Genomic DNA, 24,755 nt, shown 5'->3' with positions numbered 1-24,755 from the left:
AAAGTTTGGGAACCCCTGCACTACAGTACTCCTACTGTATGTGGCTGACCTCGGATCTGACCCTGGTACTCCTTACTATTGGCTGATTGTAATATCACTGATCTAGGATCTGATCCTTTGATTAAATGTTAACAACGCGTGCGGTACAGTAAGACATTAAGGCTAAAATAAAAGGATAACACAAAAAAGTCCCGGGGACTTGTTTGCATATTGTGGTCCTATGTTTTCAGTTCATCAACATAGCATATACCAGTAAGACTCCCTAATCGGGAGATAAGCGACCGTCAGGTCACAGTGTGATTTTAGGCCAAAATATGTAGGAGCTGTGTCCAAAAATGTGTTTGAAAAAATCGGCCTGATGGTGGCGCTATGTGGGACAGATCCATGTTGATGACATGAGTGTAGACATCCTGTGTAGCGATTTGCGTGATTTTAGAGCAAAATCTGTAGGAGCAGTGTCCAAAAATGTGTTTTAAAAAATCCGCCTGAAGGTGGCGCTAAATGGGACAGATCCATGTTGATGACATGAGTGTAGAGCAAGTGTGTACCGATTTGCGTGTTTTGGGGGAAAAATTTGTAGGAGCAGTGTCCAAAAATGTGTTTTAAAAAATCGGCCTGATGGTGGCGCTATATGGGACAGATCCATGTTGATGACATGAGTGTAGACATACTGTGTAGCGATTTGCGTGATTTTAGGGAAAAATCTGTAGGAGTAGTGTCCAAAAATGTGTTTTAAAAAATCGGCCTGAAGGTGGCGCTAAATGGGACAGATCCATGTTGATGACATGAGTGTAGACATACTGTGTACCGATTTGTGTGATTTTAGGGCAAAAATTGTAGGAGCTGTGTCCAAAAATGTGTTTTGCAAGAATCGGCCTCATGGTGGCGCTAGAAGATGGTCATGTGTGAATTGATGGGTGGAGGTTGTGACTATGTGAGGAGTATGTGTGCAAAATTTGGCATGGATCGGGGCAACCGTTGCAGAGATATGAGCAGGGCAAAAGTGTGACGTGTGACGTGTGACAGACAGACTGACTGACGGACTCACAGCTGGTCGAGGTTTTGATAGTAACTGCGACCTGGCGGTCGCAATAACTCAAATATTTGCTTCTGGGTGGTCCCTGGAACAACATATTTTGAGATGGGGGTCTGCGGCCAAATGCATGTAGTTTTGGGGGTCCTTGACATGAAAACGTTTGAGAACCACTGATTTAGAAGAAGGATTTTTTAGAAGACAGTTATAGAAAGACTTGCACATTTATTTATTTTATTACCAGTAAGACTCCCTAATCGGGAGATAAGCGACCGTAGGTCACTTATCTCCACAAATAGGGCAAAAATGTGTTTTGCCAAAATCTTCCTGATCCATGTTGATGACATGAGTGTAGACATACTGTGTAGTGATTTTCGTGATTTTAGGGCAAAATCTGTAGGAGCAGTGTCCAAAAATGTGTTTTTAAAAATCGGCCTGGAGGTGGCGCTATATGGGAGAGATTCATGTTGATGGGATGAGTGTAGACATACTGTGTACCGATTTGCGTGATTTTAGGGCAAAAATTGTAGGAGCAGTGTCCAAAAATGTGTTTTGCAAGAATCGGCCTCATGGTGGCGCTAGAAGAGGGCCATGTGAGAAATGAGGGGTGGGGTCTCCGCGCCGGCAAGGCGGACGAATAGGTACCGGCCCCGGCTGTCCCGGTCGCTCCTAGCCGGAGTTACGGCATTTTATGTGAGCTGCAGTGTAGGGGGTCCTCCACTGGGGGCGCCACCACTTTTGCATCCGTTCTGGAGCACCAGGAGTGGGTGGTCCCCGGGAATTCCCCGTGAGCAGCCCCGTTGGGGTGGTCATTTGGTCAGTTTAGCACATTTGGTCATTTTTTACATCTGGGGGTCCCCCAGGGACCTGGGGGTCCCTGGAGCTCCGGGGGTCCTTGGAGGTTGTAGTTTGGCAGGTAAGGAACGTGTGTGCAAAATTTGGCATGGATCGGGGCAACGGTTGCGGAGATATGAGCAGGGCAAGAGTGTGACGTGTGAGGTGTGACAGACAGACTGACTGACTGACGGACTGACGGACTTACACTTTGTGCAGGGTTTGATAGTAAATGCGACCTACGGTCGCAATTATTTTTTAAATGGCTGATCTCTTGTAGATCTGCTATTTTTTTAATCGTTAAAGCATAACATAATGGTTAAAGTGGTTCAAATCTAAAATGACAGATTTGCGTTCAGGCCTAAGCCTTAGGCCTGAACGCAAAAATCTCCTTAGGCCCCAAGGAGAAAAAGGAAAACCTATTTTTGTTGGGAATTTACATTGACCTCCCCTTGTGGTCTCCTGATGGATGTTTTTTTTCTGCCTCATATATTAGAGAAAGAAATTGTGAAAATAGCAGATCTACATGCTCACAACGCCTCGCAGATCGGCTATTTCAGGGGTCGGCAACCCAAAATGTTGAAAGAGCCATATTGGACCAAAAAAAACCCAAAACAAATCTGTCTGGAGACGCAAAAAATTATAAAAGACTTATATATCGTCGTTGTCGAGAGGAAACCTTGTTTGTCCAAAACTTTGTTTTGTATTTATCCTTTACAAAATTAACTAAACTAGTGAAAAAAGCCGATCTACAAGCACACAACGCCTTGCACAGCGAGGCGTTGTGTGCTTGTAGATCTGCTGTTTTCACTACTTTTGTGAGTCAGTCTTATGATGAAGCATGGCTTTACTTTGCGAAAAAAAACATACAAATTTGAAACTTAGAGATACAAGGTTTCTGCCCGACAGTGATATTTATTCTACAATTTTTACAGCATTGGAAAACGTTAAGAATGTTTGTGTCATGTTTGTCCTCCTGGGAGCCAATAGGGTTGCGCTAAAGAGCCGCATGCGGCTCTAGAGCCGTGGGTTGCTGACCCCCGGGCTATTTTCACAATAGAACCGTGTTCTACAAAATGTGATGCCTCAACTCTTAGTGCTCATCAGGGTGGGGGGGGGGGGGGGGGGGGGGTCCCCTGTTAAAATATGATTATTTTGGGGGTTGGGGCCTGAAAAGGTTGAGAAACACTGTTATGGGGGACTTCAAGTCTGCTATGCAATTGCAATACCGGCGGTTCTCTAACCTTTTAATTCCAAGGACCACCATAACTCTGAGAGAGTTCCAGGTACCAAGTCAGAACCTTGTCTGTCTGGTGGTGTGTTGGTTTGACACTGGTTTGCACAGCGTGCCCGATCCATCTCCATCGTCCAAGTTTTGTCTGCCGCTGGGAGTTGTTTTGCGTATAGGGCTTACAGACAGGGGCGTCACAAGGGGGGGGGGGGGGGGGGGGGGTTGAGTGGGACTGAGTTACTAGGGCCCAAGGTGGAGGGGCCTTCGTTATTTTATAATTTAGCTATTGAAAAATAGCAGATCTACAAGCTCACAGCGTGGCACTCGGTGCTCGAGTTGGCTTGTAGATCTGCTATTTTTTGAAAAGTCGTGAAAATGTGTGCAAATCTTTGAATAGGCCTATATGTATTTTTTAAGTGAAAATTTGTAACTCAAAATCTACAAGCTTGCAGCTTGTATATCTGCTATTTTTCAATAGTTAAAGCACAAAATAATGCGTTCCCAGTGTAAATGGGTTAAACCCCCTCCTCCCACTATATGACGAACATTCATGGGGGGCCCGCAGTGAATCCTTGTACCCAGGGCCCAGCATGCGGTGTGACGCCCCTGGGTTCATGTGAACTATCCTGTGTAGGATAAGGCAGTGATGTCATGTGTTTGTGCAGAGGGCAGGCCCTGCAGAGGTGTGTCCGTGTTACACAGCTCTACGCTGGACTCATCACTCTCATGCATGTGTTCTTTGTAACGCCACCGTTAGCTTCACGTCGCGCGTCCCGACGCCACGGCCGTAATATTATTTCTTCCTTGTGTTTTTTATTTCTTTTCCTTTTTTCCCTTTTTTCCTGGTTCAGTGGCTGAAGTAGGTTGTTGTCAGGGGTGTCGCACCAAACTCTGGACCCTGGGTATACTTCAACTATTGAAAAATAGCAGATATACAAGCTCACAGCGTGGCACCGAGTGCCGCGCTGCAAGCTTGTATATCTGCTATTTTTGTGAAATCGTGAAAATGTGTGCATTTTTCAAAGATTATTTCAAATCTTTCTAAGGTTTTTTGAAAAAACGTATGTTTCTATGTCAGTGGTGCTCAAACTTTTTCATGTGAAGGACCCCCAAAATGATATGTATTTGGCCACGGACCCCCATGTCAAAATATTTAGTTCCAGGGACCCCCCAGAAGCAAAATTTGAGTTACAAATGTTCGCCTAAAAATACATATATTCAAAGATTTGCTCAAGTTTTCACGACGTTTAAAAAATATATTTTTCAATATAGCCGGGGACCCACAAGCCCAAAAGCTCAAGGAATAGGGTAGGGCATGTGATTTTCTGCCGAACTTATAGCTAAAGTATAAAATAATTAAGGCCCCTCCACCTTGGGCCCTAGTAACTCAGTCCCACTTTTCCCCCCCTTGTGACGCCCCTGTAGGTTGTAGTACATTTAGGGGCGGCAATAGCTGAATGGTAAGAGCTGTGTTCTCAAACATTTTTGTGCCAAGGGGGACCCCCGAATTCGTATATATTTGGCCGCGGACCCCCATCTGACAATGTTTTGTGCAAGGGACCCCCAGATGAGAAGATTTATGTAAAAAAAATAATCTAAATTATTATAATTTTTTTCTTACATTTTTATCCCACGATTTTGTAACCCATTTTTCACCCGGTGTCAATTATCTAATGTAATCCTGGGCGCTACACTCCCTCTGCCAACCTGGGGAGATCAACGGACTGAGCTCATGCTTCCTTCAGTGCATGAGGAGTCCAAGTCACTTCTTTTCACCTGACAGGGGGGAGTTTCCCTGGGTGGACGTAGCGGCGTGCGTGGAAGGAACACGTTATTCCAACCAGTTCCTTTCCCCTCCATCAGGCGCCCACGGCTGGCCAGGGGGAGGCAGTATAGAGACCAGGATTACTGCATGTTTATTGTGAGGGTATCTACCTACCCTAGGGCGGGAGTTTTCAAAGTGGGTGACGGGGCACCCTGGGGTGCCGTGATGGCAGTCCACGGGTGCTGCGAGATAATTTGGTAATATTTGGAATTAAATTGGACACTTAAAAAAATATTTAGTATCATTTTAAACTTGAAGTACAAAGTTATTTTCAGTCAGTTCTAACCAAAATGGCTATTATCTCAACGTTTTCCTCACAACATAATCACTGAAATATGGCATAAATATAAGTGTAACTATAAGGTGTTGGGACTGGGAGTGGACATTATGAATATAATGTAGGGGTGCCTCGGATGAAAATAATATTTATAGGGGTGCCCTGGATGAAAATAATATTTATAGGGGTGCCCCGAGCCAAAGAAGTTTGGGAACCCCTGCCCTATAGGGGACACGGGGAGAACATGCAAACTCCACACAGAAAGGAAACCTAAATTATTCACAAAATGTGCAAACATTTTTGATATTTTTCAAATAATGTACAAAGTGGCTTGTGAGCTGGCACATCTAGGGCTGTCAGGCACAGCTTTGTCCTGGTTTTACTCCTACCTAACAGGCAGAAGCTACTTTGTTAATCTAGCTGACTTTGAGTCAAACAAACACAACATCTGCTCTGGTATTCCACAGGGCTCAATTCTTGGTCCTTTATTATTCTCCCTCTATATACTGCCGCTGGGAGAACTTATTTCCGCTCACGGTGTGAATTTCCATTTCTATGCTGATGACACCCAGCTGTACCTTTCGGTAGCTCCGGACGACCCCTGTGCTCTAGACCCATTGCTGACGTGTGTGTCTAGCATAAAATGCTGGATGAGTGAGAACTTTCTCAAACTAAATGAGGACAAGACAGAAGTTCTCATAATTGGTTCTACTGCGCAGAGAGAATCAATAATAAGTAGACTTGGTAACCTGTCTAAAGAAAGTAACACTTCTGTAAAGAACCTGGGAGTGATCATTGACGCTGAATTGAATTTTAATACACACATTAATCATGTCACCAAGATTGCCTTCTTTCACCTTAGAAATATTGCGCGAATTAGAGCCTATCTAACATTGGACGATGCAAAAACGCTGATCCACGCTTTTGTTTTCTCTCGGCTTGATTACTGCAACGCACTTCTCTCTGGTCTGCCAAAGAAAACAACTGACAGTTTGCAACTTGTTCAAAATGCGGCAGCCAGAGTTTTAACTAAAGCTAAGATGAGAGAACATATTACTCCAGTCTTAGCGTCGCTACACTGGCTCCCGGTTGTTTTTAGGATTGATTTTAAAATTATTTTACTTGTTTATAAAGCTCTAAATGGTCTGGCACCTTCGTACCTCTATGACTGCCTGCATAGATACGTTCCAAACCGCCCACTCAGGTCTTCTAGTGCTGACCTACTCGATGTGCCTAAAATGAAATATAAAAAATATGGTGAAGCAGCTTTCTGCTTCTACGGACCGACAGTTTGGAATAAACTCCCACTACACCTAAGACAGGCAGCCTCTGTGGATAGCTTTAAAGCACAGCTCAAGACCTATTTCTTTACTCTTGCTTTTAGCTGAATTATTTTTTTTATCTCTTTGATGCTATTGACGTCCACACTGTTCTGAAATTGTTCTTCAATGTTTTATGTTTTTATTGTTCTGCTTTATTGTATTCATGTGTATTTTATTTTTTCTGTTAAGTAACTGTGCTTCATTTTCTGCTCTGTAAAGCACTTTGAGCTGCATTTCATGTCATGAAAGGTGCTATACAAATAAAGCTTTATTATTATTATTATTATTATTATCTTACTTTGGTACATGTTAGTCAGGTATATTTCACAGGCCTTGTCCTTGGGCCTGTCCCAGCGGTGGTGGCTATAAAACACTCCTTCTAAGTCAGGTGTGGTACCAAATAAACCTGGTTGTTTTGGTTCATATCGTTCACATCAATTCATTGTTATGGACTCCGTCGGGTCATCAGATGAGGCCACTCCCTCGTACCCTATGTCTAGTCATAATATTATAACTCCTTGTTTTTATTAACCACTTTAGGCCTACAATTATGTAATGCTTTAACTATTGAAAACATAGCAGATATACAAGCTCACAGCGTGGCACCGAGTGCCGTGCTGCGAGCTTGTAGATCTGCTATTATCTATAGTCATAGTTAGTTATCTATAGTCATGAAAATGTGTGCAAATCTTTGAATATATGTATTTTTAAAGCGAAAGTTTGTAACTCAAATTTTGCTTCTGGGTGGTCCGTGGAACTAAATATGTTGAGATGCGGGTCCGTGGCCAAATAAATATCAGTTTGGGGGTCCTTCACATGAAAAGGTTTGAGAACCACTGACATAGTAGTCTCTCAAGAACAGACTGAGCTCCAGTTGAGTGAAAAGGACCTTTTCTTTGACGATGGCTGGCCAGATTGCTGACATAGAAACACAGGTTTATCAAAAAACCTTAGAAGGATTTAGAAGACACTTGAATCAGATCTGCGCTCAGGCCCAGATGGTTTAATATCATTCCCATTAATCCATTATTGACGGTGTCAGGTCATCAGATGTCCAGTCATAATATTATAACTTCCTGTGCGTCTCGCAGCGTTCCCGCTGTTTGTCGGGGCGTCGCCCCAGCGCTCCGATCGCTGTGTTTTCACAGATGGATTGTGGGTAAAGGTAAACAAAGGGGAGAGTCTGCATGAATGAAACCTGAACAGGACCCGCCGGACACGCACGCACGCACGCACGCACGCACGCACGCACACACACACACACACACACACACACACACACACACACACACACACACACACACACACACACACACACACACACACACATAGAACACACAGATAGAACACACACACACACACACACACACACACACACACACACACACACGCACACACACACGCACGCACACACACATAGAACACACTAGAACACACACACACACACACACACACACACACACACACACACACACACACACACACACACACACACACACAGTACACACTCACACACAGACAGATGTGCACGCACGCATGCACGCAGACAGACAGACATAGACAGGGGATGGATGGATGGATGGATGGATGGATGGATGGATGGATAGATGGATGGATGGACAGACAGACAGACAGACAATTATTTTGGAGCAACAGAAAGCTCCTGTTGAATGAGTGAATGGATTTTGTGTTGTGTATATTGTATATTAAGGTGTTGTATTCCTTTCAACATTTTTATCCATGGTTTTTCGACTGTTGTTTGGACCCAAGTTTGTATACAATTGTGTCAATAAAGTAACTAACTACAGTATAGGTATGGGGCTTTTAAGCCGTGACATCATTTTCTAGTCAGACCTCCAAGCAGATTTATTATCAATATCTGTCCCTCGCTATTTCAACAGATCCGAGACAAAAATAACGACTAAAGTATAATTCTACCACTTTCCTTTCAACAACAAAGAGAAGAAAAATGTGTAAATTGTAAAAATAGTAAAAAGATTCACGGGCGCTGGGGCCTTTTGGGCCCAAAAGTTCTCCTCTGCCTACAAAATGATGTCAGACTTAACAACCCCATAGGGACAGACAGACAGAGAGAGAAAGACAGACAGACAGACAGACAGACCGACCCTACACCGGCAGCTAGTATATGCAAATATCGACACACACAAAAAATGTTTAGCAGGGGTCTTCAACAGGGAGTCCGGGACCCCTAGGGGGTCCTCAGAGTTACTACAGGGGGTCCTCCAAATCTGCCAATCCTTTTTATATTGACAACTTGAACCCTAGTGTCCATATCCTGGCTGAGACCTGTAGCCTTAAATAGCAGATCTACAAGCTCACAACGCCTCACAGCTTGTAGATCGGCTATTTTCGTCAAAGAAGTTTGGTGTAGAGGGGAAAAAGAGCAGACTAAGTACAGAGTGAAAGGTCAAGTTTTATAAGTATTGACGGTTCAAGTGGTTAAATATCTGAAAACACAAACTGACATGAATCCAACATACACTGACTTCAAACAATGAAACAATATGGAATCTATGAACAGGTTGTGGGGGTCCCTGCTTCATCTCTCTCTCTCAACTAAGGGGTCCTTGGCCTGAAAACGTTGAAGACCCCTGATGTAACGTATTATTCTATATTCTCTGTAGATGCTGGGCTGTGTTCTGCTGTCCTGTTTCCTGTCTGTATCTCTACTGGACTGCAGAGTGGACTGTCTGCACATCAACCAGGGAATACCACAGGTAATACATACTGTACACACTGTCTACACATCACCCAGGGAATACCACAGGTAATACACACACACTGTCTACACATCACCATCACCCAGGGAATACCACAGGTAATACATACTGTCTGCATATCACCATCGCCCAGGGAATACCACAGGTAATACATACACACTGTCTGCATATCACCATCACCCAGGGAATACCACAGGTAATACACACACACTGTCTGCATATCACCATCACCCAGGGAATACCACAGGCAATACACACACACTGTCTACACATCACCATCACCCAGGGAATACCACAGGTAATACACACACACTGTCTACACATCACCATCACCCAGGGAATACCACAGGTAATACACACACACTGTCTACACATCACCATCACCCAGGGAATACCACAGGTAATACATACTGTACACACTGTCTACACATCACCCAGGGAATACCACAGGTAATACACACTGTCTACACATCACCATCACCCAGGGAATACCACAGGTAATACATACACACTGTCTACACATCACCCAGGGAATACCACAGGTACACACACACACACACACACACGCACGCACGCACGCACGCACGCACGCACGCACGCACGCACGCACGCACGCACGCACGCACACTGGACGCATGCACGCACACACTCACTCACTCACACACACACACTGGACACACACGCACGCACATTTATGGGACCGACCGACTTCAGAGACACGACGGCAAGGACTTGAGGGAGCGTGATACCCGCGATCAAGTAGTTCAGATATCCAGTTGTCCAGAACCGCTGATCCAACCAATATGCCCATAAATGGGCATTCCAATGTATGGGCATATACCTGATGACATCAGGGATCTCCATATATGGGCATAAAAGGGAAGAGGACAGGCAGATAGAGTTTCTGTGTGTGGGGAAATTGGTATTGGGGGGCAAAATCTAATAATATATACGTTCACTCTTGTCTTACCAAAAACATTGTCATATATGGTAAAGAACTAATCGCACACGTGCATATCTCCTTGTATGGTCCTTTCTGTCCATGACATCAGACCCACCTTACCGATCATCACCACGAAAGCGTGGGGTGGCTCAAAGTAGCTGATAGAGTACAGCATCTTGCAATGGGCCTGGTGTACAAGATTCACTACACCTCCAAGATACCCATGTACCTGGCAAACTACTTCTTAAAGGTCAAGGATGTTCACAATCACAACACCAGAGGCAGCTCCACTAATCATCGTCAACGTAGATTTAACACTAAACAAGGCTCTAACTCGTTCTCCTGCTATACCATCAACATGTGGAACGCCCTTCCACAAGCCTTAAAGGAGAGCAAATCCCTAGCCTCCTTCAAAATTGGTATGAAAAGTCACCTTCAGATATATAGATACTGTAGATAGATAGATAGATAGATGTCCTTGATAGATTATCCTTGGGATAATAAAGGTATCTACCTTCAGACAGCTGCTACCCGTGACTTGTAAATAGACTAAGCCCCCATGCTCCCCCCCCCCCCCCCCCCTTTTTCTTTTTTTCTGCCTTTGTATTTGATGTTATGCTTTTGAAACTGATATTATCCTAGATAAAGTACTATGTTCTATCCGTCTGTCTTTCAATGTTATATGAGATACTTAAAGTGTGGTTCCTGTGGAAATAAGCCTCGGCTTTCTAGGATCTCCTTTTAGTTGACCTTGTACCAGTGATTTGTACTGTCATGAAACTGTAATAAACTTCTAATAAATTCTTCAATCAATCAATCAATCAGCTGTGGAGATGTCGGTCTCTACGTACTTTCTAGGACGTTAGTCTTGTGTGACGTTAGTTTTGTACTACAGACATACTGTAGGGACATAGGGACACACAAAGCTGCAGACGTAGGAGATTTTGGCAAACTGTGGAGGCGAGGTGGCTGATCTGTAGACCAGCTTTGCAAGCTGGTAATAACACCGTTCAACAGCTTCAATTTGATCATGTTAAAGTTTCGACGTTGTCTGCTCAATTTAGTTTCTTCACGTCCAATACCACTTGTTTATCCTGTGTCCTGTCAATGAGGTCAGCCCAGGGGTTTGTCCCATTGGGAGCAAACACAGCAGTGGAGTTCATCTTGCTCAATGGCTCTCAAAGCGGATTCCAGGGACTCTGTGGGTTCCTTTAGGGGGGGTCTAAATTGACCCATACAAGTCTGTAACTCTGACAGTGTACAAATGGAACCACATGAACCCTAACAGGTTCATTTGCACACTGTCAGAGTTAAGGGGAGACCTTGACATTTGAAAGTTTGAGAACCACTGATCTAGCTGGTTGCCGACACACTGCTCATTGGCCAGTAGACTGCTCTGGATGGAATCAGATCTACAAGCTCAAAACGTGTCGCTTCGTGGCCGCGTTTCGAGCTTGCAGATCTGCTACTTTTGATGCTTCTGTGTGAATCTGTAGTATGATGAAGTAGGGAGGGCATTCATTTACAAAAAAACACAAGTTAAAATATGGATTTAAGAGGTTTCTGCCCGACAGCAACGATATTTAGTGTTGACCAGGGGTCATCAACGTTTTCAGGCCAAGGACCCCTTAGTTGAGAGAGAGATACAGCAGGGACCCCCACAACCTGCTCATAGATTTCATATAGATTATTTCATTGTTTGACAGCACAATCATCAGTGAATTTTGGATTCATGTCAATTTGTGTTTTCAGATATTTAACCACTTGAACCGTCAATACTTAATAAACTTGACCTTTCACTCTGTACTTAGTCTGCTCTTTTCCCCCAAATACACCAAAGCTCTTTGCCAAAAATAGAAGATCTGCAAGGCGTTGTGAGCTTGTAGATTTTCTATTTTTGGCTACATTTCTCAGAATATGGACACTAGGGTTCAAGCAATCTGAGTTCCCAGAGGTTCTTTTTTTCGCCAGGGTTCAAGTGGTTAATATAAAAAATATATATATCACTCAAAGATTTGGAGGACCCCCTGTAATAACTCTGTAGGGGCCGGTCCCGGACCCCCTGTTGAAGACCCTTGGTGTAGACTGTAGAGGGAAAACTAGGAGGGGGCCTACAGTAGTATAGATCCAAAGTAAAGGTTTTAAGTTAAATTCTGAAAGTCATGTTTCACTGATGTTTTTTCCTTGTAGCCTACAGTACATGGCTTGTGTGCTTGTCTGCCAGTGAAGGCTCTGTCTGCAGCTTCTGGTGTTTCTGTCATGCAAGCTTTTGGTTTCTTTCTGCACTTTGCGTGAGTCCATTCCTAGAGAAGTCTTCCGAGTCCACCGTAATTTGTTATTTTGAAGCCGGTAGCTTCTGCATTACATTGTGGAATATTTATAGCCACGTAGTGTCCACTGTTGAATACTACAATATTGCCTGAATTTAGTTTTCATCTCACATACTATTTAGCATTAAAAATGTATATCTCAGATTTATATAGCGTATTTATACATCTACATATTCAAAGATGCTCAGACATACTAAAAAGTAATTTGGCACCGCTTTACGCACCGCTTTACGCACCGCTTTGCGCACCGCTTTACGCACCGCTTTGCGCACCGCTTTACGCACCGCTTTACGCACCGCTTTACGCACCGCTTTGCGCACCGCTTTACGCACCGCTTTGCGCACCGCTTTACACACGCTTTGCGCACCGCTTTACGCACCGCTTTGCACCACATTTCATGCTTGCAGATCTGCTACTTTTGATGCTTCTGTTATGATCAAGTCAGGCGTTCATTTAGGAATATGAACAGAATATGGAGATGAGTGGTTCCTACTGTGACTGAGCACCTCGTCCACCACTGTATAACAGCATGGCTTCATGTGTGACGTCATGTATGATGGCCAAAAATGGCCGCTCGGTTCAAGTAACGTCATTGTGTATTCTAATGACATCATCATGCAGTGACATCACAATCTCGTCATCACAACCAAGCCCTTTAAAAAGAAGTGTTCAATGATATTTTATGAAATGTAATGTTTTTAGTATATGGAATAGTCTAGTTAGTGTCTGAGCGATTAATCCAGTTTAGAGCGATGACCATACAGAATTCCTAATTGAGTGCTACAGGTATAATGTATTTTACTTTTAGCGACAATTCCACCCTCTTGTACCACCAGCTTCTCTAGAGATCTCCAGAGCCTGCCTGGGTTCATATTTAAAGAATCAAAGGGACATCCTGCTCAAGGGGAACCATCATGGCCGAACCAATGCAAGAATATGGCTGTGCCATAACCAACCGCTTCCAAAACTTGTTGGATGACGAGTCGGACCCGTTTGAGCTGTTGGAACGGGCACAGACAAAGACTGCCCCTGCTCCTGGCGCCGCCAGGACGGCAGCCCAGAAGAAGGAACCCCTGGAAGACGGGAAAAAGAGCTCCCTTTCCGACAAGAAGAACGAGACCCAGGCACCAGTGCCGCTCATGAAAGATGGCGTCCAGCGACCGAGGATGGCTCGCAGACCCGAGGGCGAGGGTGGCAGACCAAGGATCGGTCCCAGGCCTGAGGGTGCCAGAACCAAGATGGGCGGCAGGCTGGAGGGTGAGGGTGGCAGGCCGAGAATGGGTCCCCGGCCTGATGGTGAGGGTGGCAGGCCCAGGATGGGTCCCAGGCCTGATGGTGAGGGTGGCAGGGCCAGGATGGGCCCCCGGCCTGATGGTGAGGGTGGCAGGGCCAGGATGGGTCCCCGGCCTGATGGTGAGGGTGGCAGGCCCAGGTTGAGCACCAGGCCTGATGGTGAGGGTGGCAGGCCCAGGTTGGGCACCAGGCCTGATGGTGAGGGTGGCAGGCCCAGGATGGGCCCCCGGCCTGATGGTGAGGGTGGCAGGCCCAGGTTGGGCACCAGGCCTGATGGTGAGGGTGGCAGGCCCAGGATGGAACGCAGGCCCAGGATGGAACGCAGGCCCGAAGGTGAGGGTGCCAGGCCCCCCCAGGTCAGACAGAGGGGAGAAGCTACAGACGGGAGTCCCTCACGACGCGTCGCATCAGAGATGCCTGCTGGTGAAGGCGCTGAGAAATCAGAGGGAGGCGAACTGTCTGTGGAGAAGCCTGTTGGCGAAAGGCCGTTGAGAGGACGTGGAGGTGCCAGGGGCGGCCGTGGGGGCAGAGGACGTGGTGGCATGGGCCGCGGCGATGGTTTCGAGTACCGGGGTAGACAGGAATTTGACCGACACTCTGGCAACGATAGATCCCTGAAAGGTGAGAGACGTGGTCCCAATGTCACCGTCAAGCATGACATGAACCATGTTGACCAGGAGCGTCTGCCCGCAGACTCCAACAACAAGGACAAGGAGGTAGCAGTGAAGAGGGAGGAGGGCCTCAAGGAGATGACTCTGGACGAATATAAGGCCCTGCAGGCTCCCAAGATCATCAACAAGTTCCCTAACACCCGCAAGGTCACTGAGGGAGCAGACTGTGAGAAACTTGTGCTACATAAGTCTAAGACGGAAGTGAGTGAGGAAGCAGAGGAGTCTCCTAAAGCAGAGGACGAGGTCCACTTCCGGAAGCCAGCCGCCAACAACCTCACGTCCTTGCTGTTCAACTTCGACTCAGGTCGTCCAGGTCGCGGCCGCGGCGGTCCCCCTGGCGGCAGGGGGGACCGTGGGCGCGGCGAGGACCGTGGGCGCGGCGAGGACCGCGTGCGCGGCGAGGACCGCGTGCGAGGCGAGGATCGCGTGCGAGGCGAGGATCGCGTGCGAGGCGAGGACCGTGGCCGAGGCGAGGACCGTGAGCATCGCGACCGTAACTCTGCTAGGTACGTGACCCCCCGTGGTGGAGGAAGGAGCGACAGGCCCAGTGGATTGTCGGTGCCCAATATGAATGACACAGTGGCCTTCCCAGCCCTGGCCTGAGGCTTAGGACACAGAGGCCTTCCCTGGCGTGAGGCCTAGGACACGGACGCCTTCCCACGAGGCTTGCCTTTTCCTTTAGCAAAATTACTTTGGAGAAGACTGTCATTACATATGACACTCAACTTTGAGGCCTGAATTCTCGCTGCTCTGGAGTAATGTTGCTGATAGAGCTTTTGTACTTGGACACAAAGTAGCAAGGCTGTTTTCAGACTATGTTTTTTTTTTCTTCATAGGTTATTCCATGCCCTCCTCGCATGATGCGTTTTCTCTTTTTTACTTTCTCCAGTAGCAACTGGCGGTGTGTCTAGAGTATTTGAAATAATGGTCCAGTTGACTTGTCATGTGATTGGTTGGTTTAAACAGAGATCTAGGCATGGGTGGGAGGAGCTGTTAGTTGATGAATTAACTCCTCGGTACTCCTGAACCACACGCCAATCTCCATCTTGGAGTGTCGCTGCCAGGGATGTTCTTGCCAATGTTGATGCATGCAGATGATCTTCATGGATGCTACCAGGCTTCCAACACTCAGCCGGTGTGGCCATGGTGTGAGACAGACCCGGACGGTGGACATGTACTCTTCAGGTCCTAGGCAGTTCTTTTTCATGTCATCCTCAGAGGGATGACGTGGATGAATTGAGCAGCAACCACCCTGACCAGCCTTCCTTTTCAACGGTTTTCACAGGAACTTGTAAGGAAGGCGGAAGTCGACGATGCACGGCCGGTGAAAAGTCCTGATCATTCTCTGCCATGTGACATGCAACCAACATGTCTTCTTTTTCAGGCGTGATGAATCTGAAACTACGATGCACTTTTAATAAACAGAGAATTATTCTACAGAAATTACAAAAGATAACAAAAAAAGTATTATACCCCACACTGAATTAAGCATGCGCTATTATTGTGGAGCAGCAGACGCTATTGATGTTTCTCATCACATGAGCGGGAAAAATATGAATGCAAGCATTTCCCTCCTGGCTTCCCTTCCAGTATAAATGTCTTTGTAATCCAAGGAGGCCTGAGGAGGCCTGCCGCTAGCTGATACCCGTCTCCGCTTCAAAATGGACTTCTTTCGTCTCTCTCGACGATATGAGCCCCTGGTGACAAGGAAGCATTGATGGTTTTGATCTGAGCCACTGGTGACAAGGAAGCATTGATGGTTTTGATCTGAGCCACTGGCGACAAGGGAGCATTGATGGTTTTGATCTGAGCCCCTGGTGACAAGGAAGCATTGATGGTTTTGATCTGAGCCACTGGCGACAAGGGAGCATTGATGGTTTTGATCTGAGCCACTGGCGACAAGGGAGCATTGATGGTTTTGATCTGAGCCACTGGCGACAAGGGAACATTGATGGTTTTGATCTGAGCCACTGGCGACAAGGGAGCATTGATGGTTTTGATCTGAGCCCCTGGTGACAAGGGAGCATTGATGGTTTTGATCTGAGCCACTGGTGACAAGGGAGCATTGATGGTTTTGATCTGAGCCACTGGTGACAAGGGAGCATTGATGGTTTTGATCTGAGCCACTGGTGACAAGGGAGCATTGATGGTTTTGATCTGAGCCACTGGTGACAAGGGAGCATTGATGGTTTTTGATAAAAGTGTCAACGTTTACTCGCAGCAGCAAGGCCTTGAACTCCCTTCTTTCAACTTTTTTTCTTTTCTTTTTTGTTGTTTAGATTGTTTAGAACTTCCTTCATTTGTCTAAACCAGCGGTTCTCAAAATATGGGTCCTGAACCAAAGTGGGGTCGCAGGAAGGTGCCGCTGGGGTCGCGCATTGGCAACCATGAATATATATATTTTAACCAAGAAACGCTTTGGGGTCGCCAAAAAAAGAAGCCCTCATAATATGTGGTTGTGCTAGAAAAAAGATTGAGAACCCCTCATCTAGTCGAAGTGCCCATGTACCCAAAAGGTACATTTCGCATGAGGTCACAAATGTAGTCTACCAACGCAGTCTACCAATTTAAAGACAAAAAAGAAAACCAATCTAGCCTGGTGCGAGGCCCTCTAATGATGTGGCATCTCTTGAGGACCCGTTATTTACCAGATTCAGGAGTGCAGTTGGAACACGGAACTCAGTGACGTCTTATCCGGGTTCTAAGATTGCAAAGTGAAGTGAGGTTTGAAAACATAAATGACCTCTAACTGACTGTAACAGTGTTGCAGACTCTAACTGACAGTAACAGTGTTGCAGACTCTAACTGACAGTAACAGTGTTGCAGACTGCAAGGCAGAAAAAAAAGATGAGCTTCTGACAAAAAACAAACAAACATAATATTTAAGTTAATAGATTCATTTTTTGACAAAATATTATATTTAAGTTAATATATTCATTGTTGTTGATTGTTGGTGTTACAGGGGTTGTTGGAAATGTTCATGTGTGCTTTCCTTCATTGAATGTTGTATTATATCTTATATTATTATTATACGTTCTGGCAACATTTATTGTAGGCAAAGTAATGTTATTTGATTGGACAAATAAGCCACCACAGATGGCCTTTGTCTGGACAAAATAAGGTGCTGTCTGTGGTGCTGAAACAAACAAAAGACTGACTTTGCATTTATACGTAGCTAATTATCAGACACTTATCAACAGACTTACAAGTTCAGAATCAGAATAAGCAAAGCAAGCATGAGCTCTGGTTAAAGAATAAGGTCAACTAGAAATGCACTCTGTCTAGATGCCAACTTGTGCCTTGCGCACAAGTAGGCCATGAGGTAGTGAATGAGGTGCACTAACTACTGGCATCACCACCTCCAAAAAAAAAGAAGAATACATTATGACTAATGTCTGTCTAGTACAACTGCTGTTCTAAATGCTGAGACTACCTGGTATACAACTGCTAGTCTAAATCCTCTTTGGGATTGAAGTAGAGACGTCATGAGGTGCGCTCACCACTGGCATCACCAGGAATACCAGTCCCTCATTGGCTGTTAATGATGACACTGCCAGAGATGCTGGTCCCTGATTGGGCTACGGTCTTAAACAAGAGAGGACACCGACATACATACATACTGTACATACTGTACATGCCCAGCTGATCGCAGTACTTGCACACTCTAATTTAAATAATAATAATGTTAAGGTTGGCCAATGGAATGGCTGGCAGCCCACGTCACTCTGACTTAAACAAACAAACCTGATACGCCCATAACCCATATATAGGCATATGTCACTATGACTCACATATAACCATAGATAAACCTGATATGCCCATGAATGGGGCATATGTACTGTATGCCTATAGTTCAGGCATATATGGAGATCCAGTTGTCCAGAACCACTGTTCCGTCCCATATGCCCCATATGGTGCATATGGGACTGACCAACTTCAAACTTGGCGCATGCATCGGCAAGGACTCAAGGTAGTGGAGTGACTCAAGGGAGTGGAGTGACTCAAGGTAGTGGAGTGCCCGTGCCTGCCATCAAGTCGTTTAGATATTTGTTATGAGCATGCCAATATATGGGCATACACTTGACGTCAGGGATCTCCATATATGGACATAAAAGGGACAGAGGTACTGTAGACAGATGGATTCAGAGATCTCCAGATATGGGTACAAAAGGGACACAGACAGAGGGGTTCAACAGTGGTTGGATCGGTGGTGTGAGGGCCGCTACAAACTCTAGATGTGAGGATCATGTAGGAGCTCTAACCTAGCCGCCACTTTGCACAAGATTGTTGGCACTGATCGGTCCAGCGAAATATCTCCAGATCGATTCTAGTTTCCTCCAGAGCCACACCCTAAAACCTGACATTAGGGGGTATGGTGGCACAGTCAGTAGAGCTGTCGCCTCACAGCTAGAGGGTTCGATTCCCGCCGGGGGACGCTGTGGGCGTGTTCTCTCCACGTCATCAGTGCCCATACCCTATGTGGGGTTGGTGAAAGGGCCTTTCTGTGTGGGGTTTGCATGTTCTCCCTGTGTCAAAAAACATGCAGTAATCCTGGTCTCTATACTGCCCCCCCTGGTATTCTTTCCATGCGTTATGTCCTACTGGGGAAACTCCCCCTGTCAGTTGATAAGAAGCGGCTTGCTCACTCCTCATGCATTGAAGGAAGCCTTAAGTTTAAAGATGTAAAACAGGAGTGATTTTATTTTTTTTCTCCAACAAGCCTCCATGAATTGGAGTAACAAAATAGATAATCATACAAATAGGTATGTCAAATAACAAGTCAGAAATAGGGTCAATGACATAAAGCTAGGGGCACGGTGGCGCAGTGGTTAGCACTTTGCCTCACGGCTAGAAGGTCCTGGGTTCGATTCCCACCCGGGGGATGCTGTGGGTGCTGGGGGCGTGTTCCTCCCTCCGCGTCATCAGCGCCCACACCCTAGGTGGGGTTGGCGATAGGGCCTTACTGTGTAGAGTTTGCATGTTCTCCCCGTGTCTCCTAGGGTTGATACCCTCACAAAAACATGCAGTAATCCTGGTCTCTATAATGCCTCCCCCTGGCCAGCCGGGGCGCCTGATGGAGGGGAAAGTAACTGGTTGGAATAACGTGTTCCTTCCACGCGCTACGTCCATCCCGGGGAAATCCCCCCTGTCAGGTGGAAAGAAACAACTTGGACTACTCATGCATTGAAGGAAACTAGAGGTCAGTCCGTTGTCTCCCCAGGCGCGGCAGAGGGAGAGCAGAGCACAGGATTACATAGGCAATTGACACTGGGTGAAAATGGGTTGCAAAATCGTGGGATAAAAATTATAGAAATAAAAAAAGAAATGACGTGATGCTGGCCTTGGTACTACACTTTTATTTTCTCGTATCCTTACATTACGTGCTCAAGAAGTGAAGCTCTGTCTTCACCATTCATCATGGATTAGAACGTTGTATTCCAGTATATAGACACATATTAAACATATTGTAAAGTATTGTATTGTAATATATTGTAGTATTGTATTGTAACATATTGTATTGTATTGTATTCCAGCACATAGACAGAGGTATTGTATTGTATTGTTGCGACCGTAGGGAGCTACTTACTGTAGAAACCTCCACCGGCTGTCCGTGGGTGAGTCAGTGAGTCTGTCAGTCCTTTGCCCTGCTCATATCTCCACAACCGGTGCCCCCATCCATGCCAAATTTTGCACACACACTCCTTGACTGCCAAACTACAACCTCCAAGGACCCCCGGAGCCCCAGGGACCCCCAGGTCCCTGGGGGACCCCCAGATGTAAAAAATGACCAAATGTGCTCACACGGCACACGTCACACTTTTTCCCTGCTTATATCTCCGCACCCGTTGACCCGATCCATGCCAGATTTTACACACACACTCCTTGCCTGCCAAACTACAACCTCCAAGGACCCCCGGAGCCCCAGGGACCCCCCCCCCCAGGTCCCTGGGGGACCCCCAGATGTAAAAAATGACCAAATGTGCAAAAATGACCAAATGACCACCCCAACGGGGCTGCTCACGGGGAATTCCCGGGGACCACCGACTCCTGGTGCTCCAGAACGGATGCAAAAGTGGTGGCGCCCCCAGTGGAGGACCCCCTGCCACTGCAGCGCACATAAAATGCCGTAACTCGGGCTAGGAGCGTCCGGGAGAGCCGGGGCCGGTACCTATTCGTCCGCCAAGGCAACGCGGAGACCCCACCCCTCATTTCTCACATGGCCCTATTGTAGCGCCACCTTCAGGCCGATTTTTAAAACACATTTTTGGACACTGCTCCTACAGTTTTTGCCCTAAAATCACGAATATCACTACACAGCATGTCTACACTCATGTCATCAACATGGATCAGGAAGATTTTGGAAAAACAAATTTTTGCCCTATTTGTGGAGATAAGCCACCTACGGTCGCTTATCTCCCGATTAGGGAGTCTTACTGGTAATATATTGTATTGTATTGTAACATATTGTATTGTATTTTATTCCAGTACATAGACAGAGGTATTGTATTGTATTGTAATATATTGTATTGTATTGTAACATATTGTATTGTATTGTATTCCAGCACATAGACAGAGGTATTGTATTGTATTGTAATATATTGTATTGTATTGTAACATATTGTATTGTATTGTATTCCAGCACATAGACAGAGGTATTGTATTGTATTGTAATATATTGTATTGTATTGTAACATATTGTATTGTATTGTATTCCAGCACATAGACAGAGGTATTGTATTGTATTGTAACATATTGTATTGTATTGTAACATATTGTATTGTATTGTATTCCAGTACATAGACAGAGGCGTGCCACTGCAGCCCCGGCCCACAGCAGAGAAGACGGGGGAGGAGCTATCCTCTAAGCTCCTCCTACTGGACCACATGGTGCGGATGGAGAACGAGGTGATGGAGCCGAAGAGGAAGAGGAGTTTCCCCGGCAACAACACGCCGCTAGACCGCCTGTCAATCAGCTCCATGGAGACCAAACAGGGGACAAAACAGAGGTAACGGACGGGCCGCTGGTTCCAATGTTGTTCTTGACAGCAGTTTTAGTCCTAGTCTAGTAATCATCTAAAAAGTTTTAGTTTTAGTCTAATTTTAGTCGACTAAATATCATAAGGTTTTAGGCAACTAAATCTACAGTTGATTTAGTCGACTAAAATGTATTTTGGCAGGCCTTGATGGGATCGTAATGACTGATTTTACACTTGGTTGCGTGCTGAAAATAGCAGATCTACAAGCTCACAACGCGTAGGATCTACAAGCTCACAACGCGTCGCAGCGCGACGCGTTGTGAGCTTGTAGATCGGCTATTTTCAGCACGCAACGTATACCTGAGAGTAACCAAACATAAAATGACTCTCTTCTCCCTAACGTTTTAGTCTAGTTTTTATTTTGTTGACGAAATTGTCAATTTATTTAGTCTTAGTTTTTCAGTCGACAAACATTTTTCGTCATAGTTTTAGTCGACGAAATCAACACTGGCTGGTTCTCAATGTCGGGGTTTATTCACAGTCATCTTTATTGTCACGTCTGTGGGTGAAATTAGCTTTTGTGCAAGCTCCACCATTTTGATTGTTTCCAGAAAGGAGAAAGAAGAGGCGGCGTGAGCTTGTAGATCGGTTATTTCCACTATAAATGTTCTTTTTCCAAGTGTAAAGTTGTCAAATATGTAAGTAATTCCTTAGTATATTTAGGTTATGTGTCATATCTGCCATGTGCAACCTCAAAGCCTACAAGCCAAACAGGAATGTAATTGTCAAAAACACAATTAAATCGTTAATCGCAAATTATTTGAGTGACAATCAATCATGTAAAATGTCATAATCGTGACAGCCCAAAGCACATCCTGACATGTACAGTAAATGGAACCAAACAGTCCATTTGGTCCCCAGAGCCACCAACTGTACCCTTGGTGGGCCCTGTAACCCACCATTGGGAAACAGATCATTCGGAGGCACGTGACGTCCTGCCCCTGCCAACATGACAGATCTCGACAGATCGATCTCGCTATGAAACATCAGCAGCAGACATGTTTTACTGTGTTTGATTATTAGTTCGTAGCGCTCCTATTCTGCCAGTTTCTTTGGTTAGCAAGTAGCAAGCAATAGGCTAGCCAGTCACATAGCTTTGCTACTGTTGTGATTGGTCAGGCGGTAAACCAATCGCAGAAGACTGCCACTTTGGCACCGCCCCCCATCCCAGAAACGGCTGTAGTAGGAAGGGCTTTCAGACTGAATAATGGAGTGAAATTTAGGCCTAGAATTATTGAATGCTTTAACCAGTGAAAAATAGCAGATATACAAGCTCACAGCGCGGCACCGAGTGCCGCGCTGTGAGCTTGTAGATCTGCTATTTTTGAAAAAGTCGTGAAAATGTGTGCAAATCTTGAGATGGGGGGTCCGTGGCTAAATACATATCATTTTGGGGGTCCTTCACATGAAAAGGTTTGAGAACCACTGACATAGTAGTCTCTCAAGAACAGACTAACTGAGCTCCAGTTAAGTGAAAATGACCTTTTCTTTGACGATGGCTGGCCAGATTGCTGACATAGAAACATAGGGTTTTTCAAAAAATCTTAGAAGGATTCAAAAGACACTTATAGAATCGTGTCAAAATTCTAATTTTCAAGATTTTTCAAAAATAGCAGATCTACAAGCTCACAGCCGCGCTGTGAGCTTCTGTATCTGCTATTTTTCAATAGTTAAAGCATAAAATAATGATACACAATAATGTGTGCCCGTTCTGAATGGGTTATTAAATGAACCTTCAGGCTGAGTGTCAGGCCAGGTTGAAATGGAATCCCACCTGTTTTTCAGGAAAGTGCTGGAGTCGCCCAGACGGCGGGTCAACGTTCCCATCGACAGGATCGGCATCAGTCGTCTACCCAACAGCCGAGGATAGGCCACGCCCCCCTCGGTTAACTGGCTCTCCGCTGCCCTCCACTGGACAGGTAGAGTACTACGGGACCTCAGACACTAGACAGTGGATCAGGCCGATAAAGAACCGCCTTAGCTGATGAGAGAGAGATGTAGCATGAGGGACCCTCCACTTAAACACAAATTGGCCTTAGCAACCTCATGGTGGCGCTAGAAGAAGAGGGGCATGTGAGAAATCAGGGGTGGAGGTTGTGGTTTGCCAGCCAAGGAGTGTGTGTGCAAAGTTTGGCATGGATAGGGCCAACGGTGACGGAGATAAGAGTAGGGACAAAAGTGTGGCGTGACGTGATGGACAGACAGAGGGACTGACTGAGCAGGGACTGACTGACAGCCGGTGGAGGTTTTCATAGTAACTTGCGTCCTGATGGTCGCAGACTTTGTTGACAGCACTATCATCAATGTAGTGTAAATTTATGTTTATTCTTTCTTTGTAATATTTTCAATCGATAGGTTGGATTCATGTCAATGTGTTTTTATTATACATTGAACCACTTAAACCATCGATACTTAGTAAACTTTGCTCTGTACTTGGTGTAGCCTACTCTTTTTTCCCCTCTACCAAACCTCTTAAAATAAAATAAGCGATCTACGAGCTCATAACCTGTCGAGCTGCGACACATTATGAGTTTGTAGATCTGCTATTCCCCCCGTAATAGGCGCTGGGATGCTAGGGTTCAAATGGTTCATGTATAAGAAAGAATCCCACCCAGTGTCAAGTGAGTGGTGCTATTTATCTACATGCGTTGCGAGCATGTAGATCTGCTATTTTCACAATGTCTAATATTTGACAATTTGCCCAATGTTTAATTTATATTATATTTTTATTATTTTAGAGGTATTAAAAAGTCACTTTAGAAATGTGCAGAAACCTTCTATGTTATGTTATGTTATGTTATGTTATGTTATGTTATGTTATGTTATGTTATGTTTTATTTGACATGGACATCACAATCACATTGGACGAACCAGATGCATTGATATAAGTGATTATAGCATAAGTGCTAATTCTCATCACCTGTCCACAGGAGGCTTTTCTATTTTACAATAATCAAATCTAACACCCAGTCAATTACAGTAAACATTAATACTAGTCTAAAACCCAATCAAGTACAAAAACAATAATACTATTCTAAAACCCAGTCAAGTGCAAACAATTATTGCGACCGAAGGTCGCATATACTCTGAAGAACCATGTCGCTTGAGTGACCTTCCGTATCCTCGTGACCGTCCTTCCGTATCCTCTGTGATGTCAGTGTGATGTCAGCAAGTTGTGACATCACTTCCTGTACAGGGCGGCTACACGAAATGTGGATA

At 45.3% G+C, this 24,755-nt stretch overlaps 2 protein-coding genes across 2 annotated transcripts; both read left to right on the top strand.

Annotated features, from left to right (window-relative positions):
* Positions 1 to 13,450: 13,450 nt before the first annotated feature.
* On the top strand, positions 13,451 to 15,103 carry LOC308289463 (uncharacterized protein; the record flags this gene model as incomplete). Its single annotated transcript, XM_080731151.1, has 1 exon — positions 13,451 to 15,103. One exon carries the CDS (start codon positions 13,451 to 13,453, stop codon positions 15,101 to 15,103), a length of 1,653 nt encoding a protein of 550 aa, XP_080587277.1.
* A 4,730-nt stretch (positions 15,104 to 19,833) lies between these two features.
* ostn (osteocrin) lies at positions 19,834 to 23,406 on the top strand (the record flags this gene model as incomplete). The annotated part of the gene is made up of 3 exons (XM_080731150.1): positions 19,834 to 19,845; positions 21,295 to 21,506; positions 23,322 to 23,406. 3 exons carry the CDS (start codon positions 19,834 to 19,836, stop codon positions 23,404 to 23,406), a joined length of 309 nt encoding a protein of 102 aa, XP_080587276.1.
* Between the last annotated feature and the right edge of the window lie 1,349 nt (positions 23,407 to 24,755).

Source organism: Nannobrachium achirus, assembly GCF_963921795.1.
Source record: "Nannobrachium achirus genome assembly, chromosome: 8".
Taxonomy (NCBI): domain Eukaryota; kingdom Metazoa; phylum Chordata; class Actinopteri; order Myctophiformes; family Myctophidae; genus Nannobrachium; species Nannobrachium achirus.
The sequence above is the reverse complement of the archived record's forward strand: the minus strand, read 5'-3'. Positions and strand labels throughout refer to the sequence as shown.